The sequence below is a fragment of the Schistocerca nitens genome, chromosome 2 (assembly GCF_023898315.1).
Source record: "Schistocerca nitens isolate TAMUIC-IGC-003100 chromosome 2, iqSchNite1.1, whole genome shotgun sequence".
Taxonomy (NCBI): domain Eukaryota; kingdom Metazoa; phylum Arthropoda; class Insecta; order Orthoptera; family Acrididae; genus Schistocerca; species Schistocerca nitens.
Window position 1 is genome coordinate 186,782,698 of NC_064615.1, and position 23,642 is coordinate 186,806,339.

General features: G+C 39.2%; 1 protein-coding gene across 1 annotated transcript in view; it reads left to right on the forward strand.

Moving 5' to 3' along the window:
- Positions 1-22,409: 22,409 nt before the first annotated feature.
- The window catches only part of LOC126235871 (uncharacterized), a 41,706-nt gene continuing 40,473 nt past the window's right edge, over positions 22,410-23,642 (forward strand). The window contains exon 1 of the mRNA XM_049944775.1: positions 22,410-22,634. Within this exon, the coding sequence (XP_049800732.1) occupies positions 22,440-22,634 (195 nt within the window). The 5' untranslated portion in view covers positions 22,410-22,439. The remainder of the gene's footprint in view (positions 22,635-23,642) is intronic.

Here is a 23,642-nt window from a genome sequence, read left to right on the forward strand (position 1 = left end):
CTGCCACCCCAGTCTGCATTTAAATTCCCCATTACATATGAATAGAATTACTGAGGCTCTCCATGCTCTGGAATAGCACCTTAGCGTCAAATCTAAGTGGGGGATCCAGCCTGAAATGCAGGTGCAGGTACTTATATAAATGAAATAACACAGTAACAGAGACTTTACTGGTCTCATACAAATATGATTTTATGTGTACAGACTGAAGTGGCAAATGAAAATTTGTACCAACGCTGGGACAAAGCCAAGGTGGCTTAGTGGCTAGTGCACCTGTCTGGTAAGCAGGAGACCCAGGTTTAATTCCCAGCCCTGGTATAAATTTTCACTCACTGCTGCAGTTTATATACATAAAATCAAATCTGTATGAGACCAGTAAAGTCTCTGAAATTCCATCATTTCATTCGGATAAGTACCTGTACCTGGGTTTCAGGCTGGAACCCCATTTATGTTTGATGCTAATGTGTTGTTTCAGAATGGGGGGAGCCTCCATAATTCTGTTCGTGTGTAAGGGGGACTTTAAATGCAGACTGGGGCAGCAGCGGGAATTTGAATCAAGGAGGGAGGTATGCCAAAATAATCCGCACCGTTGTGCGAACCACTGTGCCATGGTGGCTTAGTGGCTAGTGAATCTGCCTAGTAAGCGGGACACATAACCACTTCACTCCTAGTATCCCCAAGTTGGCCCACAAGCCCACATAGCAATCTTGCTCTATTCAGTTTGTTGGCCAGTGCACTCAGTTGCTTTTGTATTCTCTCCAAATTGCTATCCAGTGCTTCCCTCATTTCAATCGCACATTGTGTTAGCTCTGTTGCCAATTCCTGTACTAGTGTCCTGTTCTTCAACACTCCTTGTTCCAAGTACGATAACTGTATTGTGTGCCACTCCATGTCATCCTTCATAGAACTTGCCATCTACTGAACATGGACAGCTGTACTATTTAACACCTGCACTTCCACTTCATCTGCTGTTCCAAACATTGTCTTTAACAATTTTTTTTCCAATATTTACTGAGCCCCTCTTGCACCAATTCCTGGCATGTGGAATCACATCCACCAACTGTGACAACTGCGTCCTTAATTTACTGTAAGTGAGCTGCAACTCCTGGACTCTCCATTTATCTCTCTAAGCAAACTATTTCCCTGTGCCTCCTTATACAATTCTGAATAGAGATCTTCTAGCCCACACACCTCCTTAGCAACTCTCAGATCTCCACTGTTGCTTTGGTATCCATTTATGACTAGTAAGCTACACATCCAGTTGCCTTGAGAACACCTCACGCAATTCTAGAGGTTGAACAACCATTACATGTCCTGCCTCATCCTTGGTGAAGCACAGCAACAGCAAGACCATCCTTCTCACCCAGGACATCCTTGTGCATTCGCTTCCTGTAGAACATTACTCTATCACCACCTCCCTCCTTCTGAGAATGCATAATACACACAAACACACACACACACACACACACACACACACACACACACCAAAAATCCCTATGGTAATAAACATAACCACTCTCTGATACACTAACCTGAAAAACTCCCAACACATTACAATCCTACATCTCACTTACGTGACCTTAACATGTATGGCACATCATGCACCTTACATTGCTCACCAATTCCAAGTCCCATTTTATTTACCTATTGTAACTTTCTCCTTTTGGTTGGTTGCTAATAACTGTAGTATCCCCTCTACCATTCCTTTAAATGGAACTGCCATGTATAACATAATGTAATTTGACAGATAAAAAAAACTGCTCACCAAGCGGTGGCAGGACAACATATATGTATGCAAGCTTTCAATAGTAGTGGCTCCTTCTTCTGGCAGAAGGGTTGAAGAGGTAGGAAGAAGGGTGAAGGGAAGGACTGGAGAGGTTTAGGAAAAGGGGTAGAGTTTGGAAAACTCACTCAGAATCCTTAATCAGAGAAGACTTACTGGATGGGATGAGAAGGAAAGACATATATAACAGATGCCTTTGTGGGAAATTGTTCTTCACATTCAGTGGTGAGATCATTTCCACAAACTGATAAGGTCAATGGTACTTAGTCATTATTTTCACCTTCTGAGTACAGGGATTCATGACCATTACCCAATGTCCGACGTGGTAATGCAGCAGCTTGCGTAATGAACTGTTCAGCTATTCCTGCCATTCTAGTGCCTTCTTGTTTACCTTCTGTACATTACTCCAAACTCCCCTTATTCTTCTGGCAAACTTCTTTACTGATTCGCCATCTCGCTCTAATTTAGGAGTCAAAACCTCAAAGGACGAGACAGCTTCCTGCTGTACACCACCTCAAATGGTGACAAGCCCTTTACAATATGGACCTTTGAATTCTAGGCACAGAAGCCATAAGGAAGTCTTTTTCATATGTTCTGCAGATCGAACAGACTTCTCTGTGAATTCTGTACGCTCAACATGTGGCAGAATTAATTTATTAAATCCAGGACAAAGTTTTTACTTTGATCCACAACAATGGGATCAGGTACCCCAAACTTCAGTATCCAGCTGTTTACTAATGCCTACGCCACAGTACTAGCAATTTGGTCTGGCATCAGTTCCATTGCTAGAAATTGAGAAAAATGATCAGTGATCATGAGAACATACCTTTTCCATGTAGGTGTTTTATTAAATGGCCCCAACACAGAAAATAGATTAGATGCCTCTGTTAATCTTTGTAACAGCACTTTCTGATGCGCAATGTCAGTCCTTTGCTTGCATGGCACACAATTCCTAACTTACTGCTCCACGTTGAGCTTCCTGTTACTTCACCAGAATGGTTCTGGTACACATCTATTCATCACGTCACCCTCCATGACCTGACAACATATGGTCATGAGCTTACTGCAAAATTTTCTTCTGAAAAACCACTGGAACCACCCCACATGATCCACACCTCATTATTCTATGCAACTAACCCTCATGAATAACAAAATGTTGGTATGACTTAAATGCATGGTACTTCTTATCCTTTGTCCTTGGTCTCTGCCACTCATCTACTCTCTTCCCTAACGTCCTCACTGTTGCTGCCTTATGACTTAATGCATTTGCATGCAATTTCCCTGTCTTGTAGATTACCTCATACATGAATTGACTAAACTTAAGTGCCCATTGAGTTAATCTTCCAGGCAGATCTTTTAAATCAAGCAAACATTCCAATGAGGCATGGTCTGTCATGACCTCAAACTTCCTACCATACAGGTAAAATTGTAAATACATAATATCGTATATTATCGGCAGCATCTCTATCTCAGTCATTGAGTAGTTACAACCCTCCTTGTTTAACTGCCTCAAAGCGCAAGCTACTGGATGTCCTTGACCATCTATTATCTGTTGCAAAACACACCTGACTGCTTCATTTGAAGCATCACATGAAAGGACAAACTATTTCTTGAAATCCGGAAAAACCAATGCTGGATCTGAAACTAATATTTGACATTCCTGAAACCAATGGAATTTCATCCCCTTTTACAGTAGCTGTTCAAGGATTTGTCTATTTTTGCAAAGTCCCTCACGAAGCATCTGTTATATTTACAAAGGCCAATGAATGGCTGAATCTGCTTAGTTGTTCATCATACAAGTTGCCGAAGTGGTATAAACTAAAAAGACTTGCACCAGGTGACTGGTCTACCTGACAGGAGGCCCTAACCACACAACATTTCATTTCATTTCAGTTGTTCATGGAGTCAGAAAATTTTGAGCTGTGACTGTAAGGTGAGGATCGGTCTGTATGCTGCATTCACTAATCACGTGACCCAGATAGTTTACCTGAGTTTGTGTAAAGTAGCACTTGTCCCCACTTAACATTAACCATACCAACCATTGTCCAGTAAATACATGCTCTTACTGTCTCACATGCTTCAGTTATTCCTTTGAAACAGAATTATGTCACCTAGAAACACCACACAAGTTTTTGGTTTTAATCCTCTCAATACCCCATCTAAAAACAGCTAAACCATTGCCAGTGTGTTATTTAGTCCAAATGGCATGTACTTGTAATCATAGTGACCAAACTGTACCATAAACAATGTTTTTGGTCTATCCACAGGGGCCACTTCCAATTTATGATACCCATTCCTGAGATCCATAGTTGTAAAGAACTACACTAATCCAGATAATCCAAAGTTTCTGTGATGTTTGGAATTGGATAAGCATCCAAAATGGTTTGTGCATGTAGATATCTGTAGTCCCAACAAAATCTGTATTTCCGTGTTCTGTCCACTGATTTCTTTGGCATGAGCACTACATTTGCATTCCAGTGACTGTCACTGAGCTCTGTGATTCCATCCTGTGTTTGTTGATCAGTGAACTCTTCTACTAATGTTTTCAGTTACCTTGCTATAAGGTATGGTTTCTTATAAATTGGTGTTCTATTCCCAGTCAGTACATGATGTTGTGTCACAATGTTTGCTGGTAACCCTTAATCTACACAAAATAAATCACTCAACCTCAACAACAAGTTTTCCATAGCCCTTAGATCACTGACCTTCAAGTGGCCCTCTTTCCCTCATAACACTTCCATGTTGACAGGTTGTTTGTGGCTTCCCTCTAGACTTGACCTACGGAAGTCCTCATCTTCCAAGATTTCCAGAATGGTCATTACTGCACCCTTTGGTGGAGTCACTTCCCCTCTGCCAAAGTTATTCACATTAACCAGAATCAACTGCTCCCCGTTAATATCACTCTCATGCACCAAACTTCAGCAGACAAAACAATACAAACTATCCAGTTTTTCACTTACTTAAGAGTGATTCAACCACATTTAATGTTTCTTTCAGCCAATTGGTATCCACTGAAACCAACACTATCTTCCCTGTACCTCCTGGTATTTTATCCTACTTACTGATCTTTATTAAAAATGTATGCCGTTCTGTTAGTCTCACCCACATGAAAGGTGAACCTTGTGCCATTGCCTCAGTTGCAACTGTTTCCCCCAATTTAAACCAAGTCCCACTGAATTCTGGTGTGTATCGCTAAAGATCAACCTTAGTATGATGTTTGTCAAGAAAGTGTAGACCAAGAATCACTGAATAATCTTCGCCTATGCATGGCAATACCTCTATGCATTCCTTGAATTTAGTTTTTCCAACTAAAAATGCCAGTATTACAGTATACAATGGTTCCACACTATTATCACTGCAGTAGCCACCAGAAAGATCTCGGGAGGCGCACACCGGCACGGCCCATCACGGACAGTAGTTGCCGCAAGTAAAGTCCCGCCCACCAGAGGGCACGCGAGAATTCGGCCGCGACCTCTGCTGGTGGAACAACAACAACTCAGGCAGCACGGGCTGTGCCCAGCCAGTCCACATTGGGCATGCCTAATGGACAGTTCCCGGTCTACACTAGGTGAAGCGCGACGGAAATGTGAATCGTGTTACTACAATCACCAACCCCACATAACCTATACTGTGGTGGCCCAAGGTTTAATCTGTCTCCTGAATGTTGAAATCTATGTTAAAGTCACCACACATGATAGTTGTTTTACTAAATGCTTTTATACTATTAAGTGTCTTCTCAAGATTTGCTAGGAAAGTAGTTATGGTGCGATGTGGGTTAGTCAGTTCTGTGGCAGAAATTTTGAAGGCATCCTCTTTTCATAGCTGATCAATGAGCTTCAAGCAACTATGTTTGATGTCTTCTCTAACATATACATATGTTCTTCTATGCATAAAGGCTTTTCTGCAAAAAAATGATGGAAGAGTAAAGTCCTCTACTCTTGTATGTGGTAAGATACTTTCTGTTAACCAATATTATGAAATGGAAAGTTGCTAATCACCAGTATAGCGGAGATGCTGAGTCGTAGACAGGCACAACAAAAAGACTGTCACAAATAAAGCTTTCAGCCAGTAAGGCCTTTGTAAACAACACACACACACAATTGCTAAACTCACACACATGACTGCAGTCTCAGGCAACTGAAACCGCAGTTGCCTGAGTCTGCAGTCGTGTGTATGAGCTGTGTTTGCATGAATATATGTGTGTGTGTGTGTGTGTGTGTGTGTGAGATCTATTGTTGACAAAGGCCTTAATGGCTGAAAGCTTTATTTGTGACAGTCTTTTTGTTGTGCCTATCTGCTACTCAGTGTCTCTGCTACATGGTGAGTAGCAACTTTTGTTTTCATAATATTGTTACATTCCATCCTCCCACTGTTTGATTTCTGTTAACTAACTTTATTTGACATGGACTGCTTATTTTGGTGAAGGAGCTTAACTGCTGATAATGGCTTACTTACTTGGTTGCTTTATCCTACAAAATGTTTTTAACAGGTGAACATGACATACCATTCGTTACACTTTTACTGTTGTAATTTTATTTCCAGAGCAATGTTTTACAAGATGAATTTAAAATTACTGTGGAATCACTTGCCATAAAATGGATGTGGTTCGTTCCTGTTTTGTGGGTGTACTGAGTTGATGTATAGTGACATGGCATTTCAGCTGTGATTTTTTTAGGTTGTAACTTGGGACACAGCAGCTAAACTTTATGGAGATCCTCTTTTTGGTGTTTCAGCTTTGTCCAGAATATTGTAGTATTTGGTTCTTCAAGTGAAACTGATGATTCCACTGCTGCTGCTATAATTGGTGGTTGCACAAACCCTGGCTGATTTCAATTTCATTGTTTCAGTACCATATTGCAAAGTGCTGCTTTGCCTTTCATGTCTCTGTGTACTCCATGGCTAGTGAAGTGAACTCAGTTGAATACTCCATTCATACTCCTGCCTGACATTTTCATTAATGTGCTTCAATAATAAAAAGGGGGATATAATTTAAATTTGTACCAACAGATATTCACATATGTCTGAGAGTTGTGTTTGCATGCTCACTGCGAAGGTCCAATTTTAGGTTGGTACCATATGATTTGTACATATTAAGTTGTTTTTAGCCTCAGAAGTTATCTTTATGTAGCTAACTATCTAAAAAATGTACAGGCATGGTAATCGTAGTAGCTGCAGATCTTTAAAAATGGGTTTGCAAGAGTGTCTGGGTGCTGTCTTATCAGTTGCTCTTACGAATAGCTTTTCCTTATTGGCGAGTTGCCCCAAAAAATTATTCCACTTCATATAAGTTATTCTGCTCAGGCATAAAAAATATTTTTTAATTTTTCTTTTATTGTACACCTAGAAAGTATTTCTACACTACAGCATGTCATGCTCAGCTTCTTGCTCATGTAATTGACGTGTGTGTCCCACTTCTTGTTTTCCTGAATCCATATTACCATAAATTTTGTTGAGTTTACAATTTATAATTGTTCAGTACATACACTACTGGCCATTAAAATTGCTACACCATGAAGATGACGTGCTACAGACACAAAATTTAACCGACAGGAAGAAGATGCTGTGATATGCAAATGAGTAGCTTTTCAGAGCATTCACACAAGGTTTGTGCCAGTGGCAACACCTACAACATGCTGACATGAGGAAAGCTGCCTACCGATTTCTCATGCACAAACAGCAGTTGATCGGTGTTACCTAGTGAAACGTTGATGTGATGCCTCGTATAAGGAGGAGAAATGCGTACCATCACGTTTCCAACTTTGAACTTTGATAAAGGTTGGATTGTGGCCTATCGCGATTGCAGTTTATCGTATCGCGACACTGCTGCTCGTGTTGGTTGAGCTCCAATGACTGTTAGCAGAATATGGAATCGGTGGGTTCAGGAGGGTAATATGGAACACCGGGCTGTATCCCAATGGCCTCGTATCACTAGCAGTTGAGATGACAGGCATCTTATCTGCGTGTCTGTAATGGATCGTGCAGCCACATCTCGATCCCTGAGTCAACAGACGGGGACGTTTGCAAGACAACAACCATTTGCATGAACAGTTCGACGATGTTTGCAGCAGCATGGACTATCAGCTCGGAGACCATGGCTGCGGTTACCCTTGATGCTGCATCACAGACAGGAGCGCCTGCAATGGTGTACTCAATGACGAACCTGGGTGCACGAATGGCAAAACGTCATTTTTTAGATGAATCCAGCTTCTGTTTACAGCATCATGATGGTTGCATCCGTGTTTGGCTACATCACGGAGAACGCACATTAGAAACGTGTATTCGTCATCGCCATACTGGCGTATCACCTGGCGTGATGGTATGGGGTGCCATTGGTTACACGTCTCACTCACCTCTTGTTCACATTGACGGCACTTTGAACAGTGGACATTACATTTCAGATGTGTTATGACCCGTGGCTATTCCCTTCATTCGATCCCTGCAAAACCCTACATTTCAGCAGGATAACGCATGACCGCATGTTGCAGGTCATGTACGGGCCTTTCTGGATACAGAAAATGTTCGACTGCTGCCCTGGCCAGCACATTCTCCAGATCTCTCACCAATTGAAAACATTGGGTCAATGGTGGCCGAACAACTGGCTTATCACAATATGCCAGTCACTACTTCTGATGAACTGTGGTATCGTGTTGAAGCTGCATGAGCAGCTGTACCTGTACATGCCATCCAAGCTCTGTTTGACTCAATGCCCAGGCATATCAAGCCCGTTATTACGGCCAGAGGTGGTTGTTCTGGGTACTGATTTCTCAGGATCTATGCACCCAAATTGCGTGAAAATGGAATCAGATGTCAGTTCTAGTATAATATATTTGGCCAACGAATACCCGTTTATCATCTGCATTTCTTCTTGGTGTAGCAGTTTTAATGGCCAGTAGTGTAGATTTATATTGGGGGTTAATGGATAATTGTCATGTGTGGTGTGAAGGTACATTGCCACAGTTTTCTCTGTGCTAGTAAGGAAAATGTTAATGGTGAACTATTCTACAATGTGTGAGGCACAATTTTGTTTTTCATATTGTAGCCCTGGAGCAAGTTTGCCTTTTATCAATACAGTTTTTTCATTTGCAAAATTTATATATCAGGCGTGATCAAAAAGTAATGGGATTTTTTTAATTTTGCTGGGTTCATACATAAAATTTTCAATTTTTTTTTATCTTATTGTTAGGCACGATCTTGATCTATGTTTGCATCTTCAGCTGTTTTGAATATTCTGTTTATTGTTGACAGTTGAAAAGGTTAATATGTTTTAGAGTGCTTAGTAAATTTTTACTTTAAAAAATCAAGAATTTGCATTAAATTTTGCTTGAAAAATGGAATAATAAGCAGTACCACATTCGAAATGTGGACTGTGGCTTTTGGTGAATCTACTGTGAGTAAGACAAGATATTATGAGTGGTATACATGTTTGGAAGAGGGTCAAGGAGATGTCGAAGACAACAACCACCATGGATGACCTAGCACAAAATTACTGATGACAATGTGGAAGAAGTAAAAAAAAAAAAAAAAAAAAAAATGGTTCAGGAAAATCATTGAATCACCATCAGAGGGGCTGCTGGCTGATGTGTCAGCATATCCTTTGGCTCATGCCAAACAATTTTTGAGGGTTTTTTGGGCAGGAAACAAGTAGCAACAAAGTTTGTTCTGAAACTGTTGAATTTCAACCAATTTCAACGACATTGAATAGACGTCACTCATGAGCTGCTGAATGAAGTCAACAATGATCCAGAACTTCTAAAGAAGGTTGTGACAGGGTTTAAAACATGGATATTCAAGTATGATGTCAGAATCAAGGCCCAATTGTCCCAATGGAAACTGCCTGAAGAGCCAAGACTGAAAAAAAATTGGGCAGATTCAATGACATGTGAAGACTCTTCTCACTGTTTCCATCAATTGCAATGGGATAGTGGATCATGATTTCCTGCCTTATGGTCACATGGGTCCAATAGTCAATAAGAAATACTACCTGGAAGTAATGTGCTGTTTGCATGAAGCAGTCCGAAGAAAATGACCAGAATTGTGGTAAAATTGCATCACGATAATGCCTCAATGTTTGTTCATGCTTTTTTGGCAAAAAACAAAACTGTTATGTCGCCTCAGCCACTGTATTCACTGGACATGCCACTCTGCAACTTCTTCTTATTCTTGAGGTTGAAGGGAACTATGAAAGAACGTCATTTTTCCACCATTGATGAGATAAAAACAGAATCACTGAAGGAGCTGAACACCATAATGAAAAGTGAGTTCCAGAAGTACTTTCAAGATTGGGATAAGTGCTGGCACAAGTGTATATATCTGAGCAGGATTACTTTGAAGGGGACAAAGTTGATGCTGATGAACAAATAAAGATTCTTCAAGAAAACAAATTCGTGTTACTTTTTGACCACACTCGTATTTCTGCCAGTTGCTGGATGACTCTAGAGCATTAATAAATATCAAGAACAACACTGGTTCTAAAACAGAATCTTGGGGTCACACTGTAAGTAACTTATTCTCTTTTACATTTGTAGGTATACATAATTTTTTCTTACTGTTGCATGATTTATACTATCTGCTCTCTGCTTTTCAGGCATGATGTCACCCATTTATGTACATCACCCACTCATGTGTCAATCCCCTAAGTCCTACGTATTCTAAGATTTGAAGCAGTAAACAGTGGTCTGTCACGTCCAAGACATATGTGAGACCCAGAAATATTACTGATTCATGTTCCTTCTAGTTTATTGCAATCAATGATTCACTAACAAAATTAAAAATGGCAGTTTCTGTTGACTTGTGGTTTCTGAACCCATGCTGAGTACTTAATAAAAAATTACATTTCCATATGAATGTAATAGGACATCTATAAAATACTTTTTCCAGTATTTTAGAAAAACCAGACAGCTGAGATATTGGTCTGTAGTTCTTTTCATTTGTCTTGCCTCCTTTCTTGAATAGAGGCCTTATTTTTTGTCATTTTTAGTTATTATGGAGAAACACCCTATATGTGGTCCGTTAGAAAACTATCTGACCATTAACCGGAAAAAAAACTGTCTTACCTGATGCATTGGACAACTAATCACCCTCAAAGTAGTTCCGTTGGGACCCCACACGGTTCTATTCAGCAGTGCCACTATTGTTTGAAGTATGCCAAAAAAAACCTCTTTGGGAATGAAGTTTAGCTCAGCTGTTCTTGTCTGAAATCGCATTTCTTTCAGTGGCCTCTTGAGTGTGGGGAACAGCCAGAAATCACAGTGGCCATATTAAGAGAGTAAGGAGCCTTTCAAAGCACAGTAATCTCATTTTTTGCCAAACAAGCCTGAGTCAAGTGCGAGAACTGTGGTGAAGCATTGTCATGACAGAGGCCCCAATTTCCTGTTGACCGTAAGACGGTTCTCTTGCACTGTACAGCATCACATACACAATGGAGGACATTTCTGTAGTACTCTTTGGTGATTGTTTGACCCTGGGGTGTGTACTCATGATGTACCACACCGCAGAAGTCAAAGAAAGCAGTCAGCATCACCTTCATGTTGCTGTGCACTTGGCAGGCCTTCTTTTGTCTTGGTGATGAGGAATGATTCCATTGTGAAGACTGGGATTTGGTTCTTGTGTCATATCATACACCCAGGACTTGTCACCAGGGATTATGGTGTTCACAAAGTTAGTTTTATTGTTTATGGAGCTAGCATGTCCTGTAAGACTTCAACATGAAGTTGCTTTTACTCTGCCATCACCAGCTTTGGCATGAATTTCGTCGACACTCTCTTCATGGCCAAATCTTCAGTCACAAATGAATCTGCCAAAAAAGTGCTGATGCCCACCTCTTCTGCAATTTCTCTGATAGTCACCTGATAGTCTCCTTTCACTACAGGGTTCACTTTGGCAATGACCTGGTTATTTCAGCACGTTGATGGCCGACTGGATTATAGCTCACTCTTCCCTGGTGTACAGCCATCTTTAAACTGGTTGTACCACTCCTTAGCCTATGTGATGCCCATAGCATCATCACCAAAAGCTGCCTGAATCTTCTGAATGTGGTTTCCCTGTAGCTGTTGCCCAGGTTCTAGCAAAATTTGATGCAGCAGCTTTGCTTCAGTCATCTCGTTGTTGTCCTTGCAACGAAAAACCAGCGTGAGCATTGCACACTGCCGCACTCAATAGCTGCATGCCAGCAACTGACACTACGAACAGATGGGAAAAAATTTATACATGTGCACAGAGTTCAAGTTTGGCTCATGCAAGCACACTAGATTCAAGTCCACCAGCAGGAGTTCGCAGAGGGGGGGGGGGAGTGTTAGTTAATATTGTTACATATTTTTTAGTATGTAATCAGGAACATTGTTTATGCCTGAAGAAAACTTTAATTTTAATTTCTGTATACCACTCAGTATTTCCTTTTCATCTGTTGGGCACAAAAAGTCAAAAGAAGAGAAATAAGCCTCCAGAGACTAGAAATTTAAAGAAATGGGAGCACTCTAGATGAGGTGCAATGTGTGAATTCCTACTCATCTAAATGGATAACAAACTAATGTGGCATCACAATTTTGATAAGTTAAGTGAAAAAAACTCTGTTCTGCCTGCCTTGCACTTAGAAATATTTCTCACTGTGTTGACCTGCAAAACGCGTGCGTCCCTCTCATCCTGGGGTTCGAGTGACCAGCCCTACTTTTTAACCTAGTAGAATTAGATTTTTTTCTAAAGGTATATTGGACATATCATGGCATTTAAAAACAAGCAATAACCATAATTCATGTTGACAGGCATTTACAATCTTACAGTCTAGTTGGATATGAATAAGATAGCTAGTGGGAGATGGTGTTAAGATGTATGCAAGACCAATCTGCTTAACTCAGCACATCCTAATTCACTTTATCCCTAACGAACAATACTGTTTTGTAAAGAAGTTATTCAATAATGTAAAAAGCTAGTACTACACTGCTCATTCATTCATTTTCTGCTGCCCACTGTAAGCAAACTGTACACACCTTATTTTATAATGTATGACAACACACACTATCAGTGACTTCAGCACCATAATAACAATGGATGATTATAGGAATGTGTGGTGTCTGTTCTTCTGGACACATCCAAAAGGACAGACACCATGCATTCACATAATTGATTAGCCTCGTTGTTGTTGTTGTGGTCTTCAGTCCAGAGACTGGTTTGATGCAGCTCTCCATGATATTCTACCCTGTGCAAGCATCTTCATCTCTCAGTGCCTACTGCAACCTACATCCTTTTGAATATGCTTAATGTATACATCTCTCGATCTCCCTCTATGATTTTTACCCTCTACGCTGCCCTCCAATACTAAATTGATGATCCCTTGATACCTCAGAACATGTCCTACCAACTGATCCCTTCTTTTAGTCAAGTTGTGGCCCAAATTTCTCTTCTCCCCAATTCTATTCAATGCCTCCTCATTAGTTATGTGATCTACCCATCTAATCTTCAGCAGTCTTCTGTAGCACCACATTTTGAAACCTTCTATTCTCTTCTTATCCAAACTATTTATCATGCATGTTTCACTTCCATACGTGGCTACACTCCATACAAATACTTTCAGAAAAAACTTCCTGCCACGTAAATCTATACTCGATGTTAACAAATTTCTCTTCTTCAGAAATGCTTTCCTTGCCATTGCTAGTCTACATTTTATATCATCTCTACTTTGACCATTATCAGTTATTTTGCTCCCCAAATAGTAAAACTCATTTACTACTTTAAGCGTCTCATTTCCTAATCTAATACCCTCAACATCACCCAACTTAATTCGACTACATTCCATTATCCTCATTTTGCTTTTGTTGATGTTCATCTTATATCCTCCTTTCAAGACACTGTCCATTCCATTCAACTGCTCTTCCAAGTCCTTTGTTGGCTCTGACAGAATTACAATGTCTTTGGTGAACCGTAAAGTTTTTATTTCTTCTCCGTGGATTTTAATACCTATTCCGAATTTTTCTTTTGTTTCCTTCACTGCTTGCTCAATATACAGATTGAATAACATTGGGGATAGGCTACAACCCTGTCTCACCCCCTTCCCAACCACTGCTTCCCTTACATGCCCCTGGACTCTTATAACTGCCATCTGGTTTCTGTACAAATTGTAAATAGCCTTTTGCTCCCTGTATTTTAACCCTGCCATCTTCAGAACTTAAAAGAGCGTATTCCAGTATTTATTGCTTATTCAGTATTCAAAAGCTTTATCTAAGTCTACAAATGCTAGAAATGTAGGTGTGCCTTTTCTTAATCTATCTTCTAAGATAAGTCATAGGGTCAGTATTGCCTCACGTGTTCCAATATTTCTACGGAATCCAAACTCTTCCCCGAGGTTGGCTTGTACCAGTTTTTCCATTCATCTGTAAAGAATTCATGTTAGTATTTTGCAGCCATGATTTATTAAACTGATAGTTCAGTAATTTTCACATCTGTCAACACCTGCTTTCTTTGGGATTGGAATTATTATATTCTTCTTGAAGTCTGAGGGTATTTCGCCTGTCTCATACATCTTGCTCACCAGATGGTAGAGTTTTGTCAGGGCTGGCTCTCCCAAGGCTGTCAGTAGTTCTAACAGAATGTTGTCTACTCCCAGGGCCTTGTCTTGACTTAGGTCTTTCAGTACTCTGTCAAACTCTTCACGCAGTATCATATCTCTCATATCATCTTCATCTACATCCTCTTCCATTTCCATAATATTGTCCTCAAGTACATTGCCCTTGTATAGACCCTCTATATACTCCTTCCACCTTTCTGCTTTCCCTTCTTTGCTTGTATCTATCTTACCCCTAGTGAGATAAGCCTCTACATCCTTACATTTGTCCTCTAGCCATACCTGCTTAGCCATTTTGCACTTCCTGTTGATCTCATTTTTGAGATGTTTGTATTCATTTTTGCCTGCTTCATTTACTACATTATTATATTTTCTCCTTTCATCAATTAAATTCAATATTTCTTCTGTTACTCAAGGATTTCTACTAGCCCTTGTGTTTTTACCTACTTTATCCTCTGCTGTCTTCACTATTTCATCCCTCACAGCTACCCATTCTTCTTCTACTGTATTTCTTTCCCCCATTCCTGTCAATTGTTCTCTTATGCTCTCCCTGAAACTCTCTACAACCTCTGGTTCTGTCAGTTTATCCAGGTCTCATCTCCTTAAATTCCCATCTTTTTGCAGTTTCTTCAGTTTTAATCTACAGTTCATAACCAATAGATCGTGGTCAGGGTCCACATCTGCCCCTGTAAATGTCTTACAATTTAAAACCTGGTTCCTAAATCTCTGTCTTACCATTATAAAATCTATCTGAAACCTTCCAGTATCTCCAGGCCTCTTCCATGTATACAGCCTTCTTTCATGATTCTTGGATGCTTGAACCAAGTGTTAGTTATGATTATCCTATTTACTCAAGTCTAAGCCGCACTCGAATCTAAGCTGCACCTGCAAAATGAGACTCAAAAGCAAGGAAAAAAAAAATCCCGAATCTAAGCTGCATCTGAAATTTGAGACTCAAAATTCAAGGGGAGAGAAAAGTTTTAGACCGCACCTCCAAATCGAAACAAAGTTGGCCCACTGTAACATGAGGCACAATTTAGGTCGAATGGATGAAGATACAGCTACAGTAGTTTGGTTCAAGTTGTAAGCTTAACATTTAAGCTTTACCAAGTAGCCATTGCTATGGGTCAGGTGCTCTGTCCGTATTTATATGGGTACCCTTCCTTTTTTACGTGCTTCATCTGGTTTGAATCGATTGCTTATTTTGCTTTGATCTGATAAGTGCCATTCTCTTTGTTATAGGTGTTTATGTCACTCTAAGCTGAAAATGCATTATTGTACTGTGTCATGCATTGTTTGTCACATTCTGATAATGAGTGTTTATGACCTGTCACTGCTCGCGGCATGGCTTGCTTTTGTGTACGCTACTGCCACTTACAATTAAAAAAAAGAGAGGAATTGTCTCATAAGCGAAACAATGGCAAGAGACTGCTATTTGTTGTTACTTACACTGCTGCTTTCTTTGATAATGATCACCAAGAACCAAATAATAGATTGCATGATAGAAGATGTTCTGAACGAAAGTTTAGGGAAATTTTTCTCCGTTTGAAAATATTTGCAGACGCCTCTTTAGTACATTACATTCTGCACAGAAATTAAAGTCACCTTAGATTTAAAAATTGAGTCAGTTACCATGCTTCTTTTCTGACTGTATCACTATACAGCATAAGAATAATACGAATACAAACATGACATGATACGTATATTCTTCCACATTTGCTGTTATCTCACTCTAGTTTCGTAGTTTATTAGGCAGACAGGATTTAAATGAGATAGCAGCAAACATGAAAGAATACATGGCATAATTTTTACATTCTTGTACCTTGTCTTTTAATTTATTTACTGACACACAGGTTTTGGCACCAGTATTTATCTTTGTGCCTGCGAAGCATGCCTGTGTAGCGCTACATATATTTGATGGCAGAAGTTAGTTGTGGCAGCACCTACCAACATTTTTCAGAACTTCCATTTACTCTGCACTCAATTCTAAACCGCAGGCAGTTTTTTGGATTACAAAAACTGGAAAAAAGTGCGGCTTAGATTCGAGTAAATACGGTAAGTTATGTTCTGTGCAAAATTCTACCAGGTGGCTTCCTCTTTCATTTCTTAGCCCCAATCCATATTCACCTACTATGTTTCCTTCTCTCCCTTTTCCTACTGATGAATTCCAGTCACCCATGACTATTAAATTTTCGTCTCCCTTCACTACCTGAATAATTTCTTTTATCTCATCATACATTTCATCAATTTCTTCGTCATCTGCAGAGCTATTTGGCATATAAACTTGTACTACTGTAGTAGGTGTGGGCTTCATATCTATCTTGGCCACAATAATGCGTTCACTATGCTGTTTGTAGTAGCTTACCCGTACACCTATTTTTTTATTTATTATTAAAACTACTCCTGCATTACCCCTATTTGATTTTGTATTTATAACCCTGTATTCACCTGACCAGAAGTCTTTTTCCTCCTGCCACCGAACTTCACTAACTCCCACTATATCTAACTTGAAGCTATCCATTTCTCTTTTTAAATTTTCTAACCTACCTGCCTGATTAAGGGATCTGATATTCCATGCTCGGATCCATAGAACGCCAGTTTTCTTTCTCCTGATAACGACGTCCTCTTGAGTAGTCCCCACCCGGAGATCTGAATGGGGGACTATTTTACCTCTGGAATATTTTACCCAAGAGGATGCCATCATCATTTAACCATACAGTAAAGCTGCATGCCCTCGGGAAAAATTATGGCTGTAGTTCCCTTGCTTTCAGCTGTTCACAGTACCAGCACAGCAAAACTGTTTTGGTTAGTGTTGTAAGGCCAGATCGGTCAATCATCCAGACTGTTGCCCCTGCAACTACTGAAAAGGCTGCTGCCTCTCTTCAGAAACCACACATTTGTCTGGCCTCTCAACAGATACCCCTCCGTTGTGGCTGCAACTACGGTACGGTTATCTGTATCGCTGAGGCATGCAAGCCTCCCCACCAACGGCAAGATCCATGGTTCATGGGGGGTTTAGCCTCAAGGAGCAATAAATCCACCAACTTCAGTGCAGATGCACAGTTACATCCAACCTTCTGTGGTAATCTTGAAGAAGTGAGGAAGGAGGACATGGATGTGAACTGCAGATAGGGTAAGAAGGAGATCCTGGGTTCAAATTCTGGTCCAGCATACATTTTCAATAGTTTTCCGCTGATTCTACATAAAGTCTCAATGCACATGACGTCAACGGTTCCTTCCCTTTCCTTTTTTCTCTCTCCCCCTCCACATTCAGTTTATATAATATGTATTATTGTTGCAGATTTCACATTCATTTAACTGATTCGCCTCAATGGGCAGTGAATCCACCACCTTCAGTGTGGATGCACAGTTACGTCAGTCCTTCTGTGGGAATCACAAAGTAGTGAGGAAGGAGGACTTGGACTGGGACTGCAGATAAGTGGTGCTAGGTGGGAAAGTGGGTCAGCTGAGGGGCTCATCGAGATAGTCCACACAATTGCGATAAAAATTGTGTCAGGGTGGCACTGTGGTTAACACAGCCACCTAATAAGCAGAAGATCCTGGGTTTGAATCCCAGTCCTGCACATATTTTCAATCATCCCTGCTGATTCCACACAAATTTCTGATGCAACTGGCATCAATGATTCCTTCCATTTCCTTTCTTCCCCCTCCACCTTCAATATACATAACAATGGACATTGTTTGGTTACCATTTAGTGTACCTCAAATCCTCATGTGCTTTCCTGGAAAGTTTAGTCATCATCCCTCTGTAATGAGTGAGATATTGAGCTCAGAAAGAGGTTAAGAATTTAGTGTTATACTTGTACAATGTATAACTTTGGGAGTAAGATTTTCCAGAAAATAAAAGAAATAAAAAGAATATATAGCAGTATGAAGGTGTTATGTGAAATGACAGAGATGTGTTATTATTATTATTATTTACGTGTTACATTTTTATGAAACCCTTCTCCACATTATCTAAATAATCCTTCACTGTAAGAATGCATTGTTAAACAGGTACTTTTTAGCTGTCTTTTTAAAGCAAGATGTTTTCAATAATTTCCACAATGAAACTCTATCTTGAAATCTGGCAGATAAGCCAAAGAGATTCTGGTCATACATAAAGCACACCAGCGGCAAGACGCAATCAATACCTTCAATGTGCGATAACGACGGCGAAGTCACTGATGACAGTGCCACTAAAGCAGAGTTATGAAGCATGATTTTCCGAAACTCCTTCACCAAACAAGACAAAGTAAATATTTCTGAGTTCCAATCAAGAACAACTGCCAAGATGAGAAAAATAGAAATAGATATCCTTGCTGTTGCAAAGCAGCTTAAATCACTTAATAAAAGTAAGGTTTCTGGTCCAGATTGTATACCAGTCAGGTTCCTCTCAGAGTATGCTGATACAATAGCTCCATATTTAGCAATTATATACAACTGCTCACTCACAGAAAGATCTGTACCTAAAGAATGGAAAATTGCTCAAGTCACACCAATACCCAAAAAGGGAAGTAGGAGTAATTCACTGAATTACAGGCCCATATCACTAACGTTGATTTGCAATAGGGTTTTGGAACATATACTGTATTTGAATATTATGAAGTACCTCGAACGAAATGATTTATTGACACATAGTCAGCAGAGATTCAGAAAATATTGTTCTTGTGAAACACAACTTGCTCTTTATACTCATGAAGTAATGAGTGCTATCGACAGAGGATGTCAAATTGATTCCATATTTTTAGATTTCCAGAAGGCTTTTGACACCCTTCCACACAAGCGTCTTCTAACCAGACTGCCTGCCTATGGAATATTGCTTCAGTTGTGCATCTGGATTCGTGATTTCCTGTCAGAAAGGTCACATTTTGTAGTAATAGACAGAAAGTCATTGAGTAAAACAGAAATAATATCTGGCATTCCCCAAGGAAGTGTTATAGGCCCTCTATTGTTCCTGATCTATATTAACAACACAGGAGACAATCTCAGTAGCCATCTTGGATTGTTTACAGATGATGCTGTCATTTACTGTCTTGTAAAGTCATCAGATGACCAAAACGAATTGTAAAATTATTTAGATAAGATATCTGTAGGGTGTGAAAAATGGCAGTTGACCCTGAATAAAGAAAAGTGTGAAGTTATTCAAATGAGTACTAAAATAAATCCACTAAATTTCGATTATGAGATAAGTCACCCAAATCTGAAGGCTGTAAATTCAACTAAACACTTAGGGATTACAATTACAAATACCCTAAATTGGAACGATCACATAGATAATGTTGTGGGCAGAACCAACCAAAGACTGCAATTCATCGGCAGAACACTTAGAAGATGCAACAGGTCTTCTAAAGAGACTGCTTACACCACACTTGTGCACCCTATTCTGGAGTATTGCTGTGTGGTGTGGGATCCACATCAGACGGGACTGACGGATGACATTGAAAAAGTACAGAGAAGGGCAGCTCATTTTGTATCATGAAATAGGGGAGATAGTGCCACAGAGGTGATATGTGAATTGGAGTGGCAATCATTAAAACAAAGGCATTTTTTGTTGTGACGGGATCTTCTCATGAAATTTCAGTCACCAGTTTTCTCCTCCAATTGTTAAAATATTCTGTTGGCACCCATCTACATGGGGAGAAATGATCATCATGATAAAATAAGATAAATCAGGGCTCGCACAGAAAAATTTAAGTGCTCGTTTTTCCCGCGCGCCGTTCGAGAGTGGAACGGTAGAGAGACAGCTTGAAGGTGGTGCATTGAATCCTCTGCCAGGCACTTTATTGTAAATAGCAGAGTAATTATGTAGATGTAGATGTAGAAGTAAATAATCTCCTCAATCTCTGTGGGCACTGTATTGAACAGTTTTATTACTTAGTAGAAAATACTGTTTTGATTTAATACTTATTCTTTCTTAGATGTTAGCCACTCTTTCTGTCAGCTTTGACTAACTGCCCTTGACCCACTAAAAAGGGAAACTGTATTCACAGTATTATAAGAATGATAGAAAATAAAAATTCAGAAGAAATTCCCAAAAATGTCATAGAAACCCTAGAAAATTTAGATGTGTGGTTCCACCTAAATGACCTAAAACTAAATATTTCAAAAACACAGCTTATGGAGTTTAAGACCAAACAGTCTAAAGTAAATGATATTCAAATTATGCATGAAGTCTGGAACTAAATAAAGCAGAATGTGTTAAATTGTGAGGAGTGCATTTGGACAGAAATCTATCATGGTCCTCATGTACAGACTATTTAAAAAATAAACAGAACTGCCTGGCATTTGCTATGTCAATATTAGCCAATATCACAGCCATAGACATGGAAAAGGTAAGTGTACCATAGCTACTTTGAGGCAATACTGAGATACGGCGTTGTCTTTTCGGGAAATGCTAGCAATTTTGACAAGAATATTAACTTTACAGAAAAAATTATTAGGAATATGTGTAGTGCAAAACCAAGAGAATTTTGTCAGCCACTATTAAGAGACTAAAACATACTGAGTAGTCTATTACTGTATTCATATGAAATAATGCTTTTCACAAATAATAATCCAGAACTCTTTGCTCCAAATAACTTCCAGCACACCTATGAAACTAGAAACAAAGAAAGTTTCATGCTTCCTACACATAGACTCAATATTTTCATGCAGACCCCACAATATATGGGGAGGGAAATATGCAATAGGTTAAAAAAAGACAATTTTCAAAAGATTGAAATTGATTCAGTAAAAAGAAAATTATATATCAGTCTGGTACAAAAATGCTATTACTCTACTGATGAATTTTTTAGTGATGATCAGACCATTTGAGCAGGATAAAAATTAATAGTATATATATTCAGATATTTTATAGTTCTAGTAAATGTTGTATTCCATGTACAGCCTATTATAGATATAAGCTTGGAGAGTCTCCCGTACAATAAATTAATGATTTGACATGTATTGTACGAGACAATAAAATTCTGGTTCTGATTCTAAGAGGGGATTAAATTCCTCATCTACTTTGTTCCATTAGGTAACTTCTTCCTATTGTTTATCTAACATATTATATCTGAATAGTAGAACCAAATGTAGTTACTTCCTGCTTTTTACCATTTATGTCTCTGAACAAAGTGTAGGTATGTCCACTGGGCATCCTTGTTAATAACCTCATTCTCTGTCTCACTTCACTGATCCTAATATAACTCATAGTTGCGGGCCTCATAATATATTTTTGGTTCCTGTAATTTTTAACAACATCCACATTTTTGTCCTATCATATAATTTTATGTTATTTGTTCTTCTAGTAGAGAAACAAAAAATGAATGATGAAAAAGAGTCTATTAGTCCACCACAGATGAACAGTTGCTTGTCCCCCTTAATTATTTGTCTGTCATTTCCAGTCTGGAATTTCTGTTGTTATCTCTCAGTTGACCTGGAGATGTCCTAACAACTTTTTATTTCCTTTCTTACTCTGAAACTGTAACATAATTTTGTTTATATTTCTTTGTTTTATTTTCTTGTGTATTTTTTCATTGTGCTTGATTATGCCTCAGGTTATTATTTGTATGATATTGAAATCAGAGACTGAAAACCTCTTTATTTTGTTATTTACACTATTGTTGTGTAAGTGTGTATGACTGGGGGGATAGGGAAAATAATTGATTGTAATTGTGTAAAAGGAAACTTGAGGAATGTAACTTGAAGCTGTGTATGAGAACACATAGAATCTCTCACACATTGGTTGGATTGAATTCCATATTTTACCTCTTTATTAATACCTGATGAATATGTGGCATCCTAAAGTGTTGTTCTGCGAAAAGATATTTCAATGTTGCAAAAGATGGATGTTGATGGTTGCTGCTGCTAGCAAAATCTTTCTTAACATATGAAAAAAAGTGCACATTTTGTTTTGCAGTTTGCTACTACAGGATGATGCATGAGCTTGCACCTGTTTACACAGGCACAGCTGTGTGAACATTGAGCATTTAATTAAGCGCAGATGTTCAAACAGATGGGAAAAGGTGTGTCTTTGCACTTCTATGATCATTATTTGTCTCACAGTTGGTACATCTCTCTATAAGAGACATCAGATCACAGCAAGACGTGCAGAACTCCAAGATGATCACTGCAACATTGGTTCTTCTCACTGCAGTGGCCACTACTGCCTTTGATATTTTGCCAAAGGAGTTGGGGAACTTCCATTTGGGCCAAGCTGCTTTTCTTGAGGTTTTCCAGTCCGAGCAGGCAACAGAGAACTATGCTGACCAGTTCACCCTGTATATCTCCAACTTCAACCCTCTTTCTCTTGCACAGGTAAACTCCAAAACATAGCTTTATTAAGTTCTGACTGTGTCAGTTTATACAGGATAGAAAGTAATTACTTTAACTGATAACAATCTTATAATGAGTACAGTGTTAGAAAGTAATTACTTTAATTGATAACAATCTTACAATGAGTACAGTTTTGCAGTATTATATGTGCTGCAATGATGTAACAAGTGCATTAAGGAAGAACACACAATGTGTTTCCTTCCTAACTTTCCATTAAAAGAATTTCACGCAACTGAAATTTAAAAAGGGACATTCTTAAATTTTGCAGTTTTCACGGTGATTAAATGAGTGTCTTGATAACATTTTTCATTTTACTGAAAACTTAGTTGCCTTGCAAAAACGTAGTACTTTCAGTACAATCAGGACTCCTGTCACATTAGTAAACCTTGTGGCTGTCAAATAGCTAACATCTTCTTTCTTCATGTTCAGCACACACCAACATGCACACTCCACAAACCACCATAAGGTGCACAGCAGTGGGTATCTTGTACCACAGCTACTCATTCCTTTTCTTGCTCTACATGTAAATGAAGTGAGTGAAAAATGACTGTTAGTGTGCCTCTGTATGAACCATAATTTCTCTTATCTTGTCTTCACAGTCCTTACACTGAGATGCATGTTGGTAGCTGTGGAATCATTCTATAGCCAGTCACAGAAGCCAGTTCTCTTAACTTTCACTGTAGTGTTTTGCGAAAAGAAAGTTGTATAGCCTCCATGGCTTCCCATATGAGTTCATGGACCAATTCCATATACACATATGCTGAGCAAACATAATAGTAACAAAATTTAGCAGCATACCTCTGTATTGTTTTGATGTCTCCCTTTTGTCCAAACATGTAAGCAATATGCAAGAATGGGTTGCACAAGTGTTCTATATGTGGTCTCCATTATAGATGAGTTATAGTTTCCTAGAGTTCTCACAGTAATTCAAACCACTGACCTTACTTGCTCATTCAGTGTCATATTTTGCAGAGTTATCCTCAGATATTT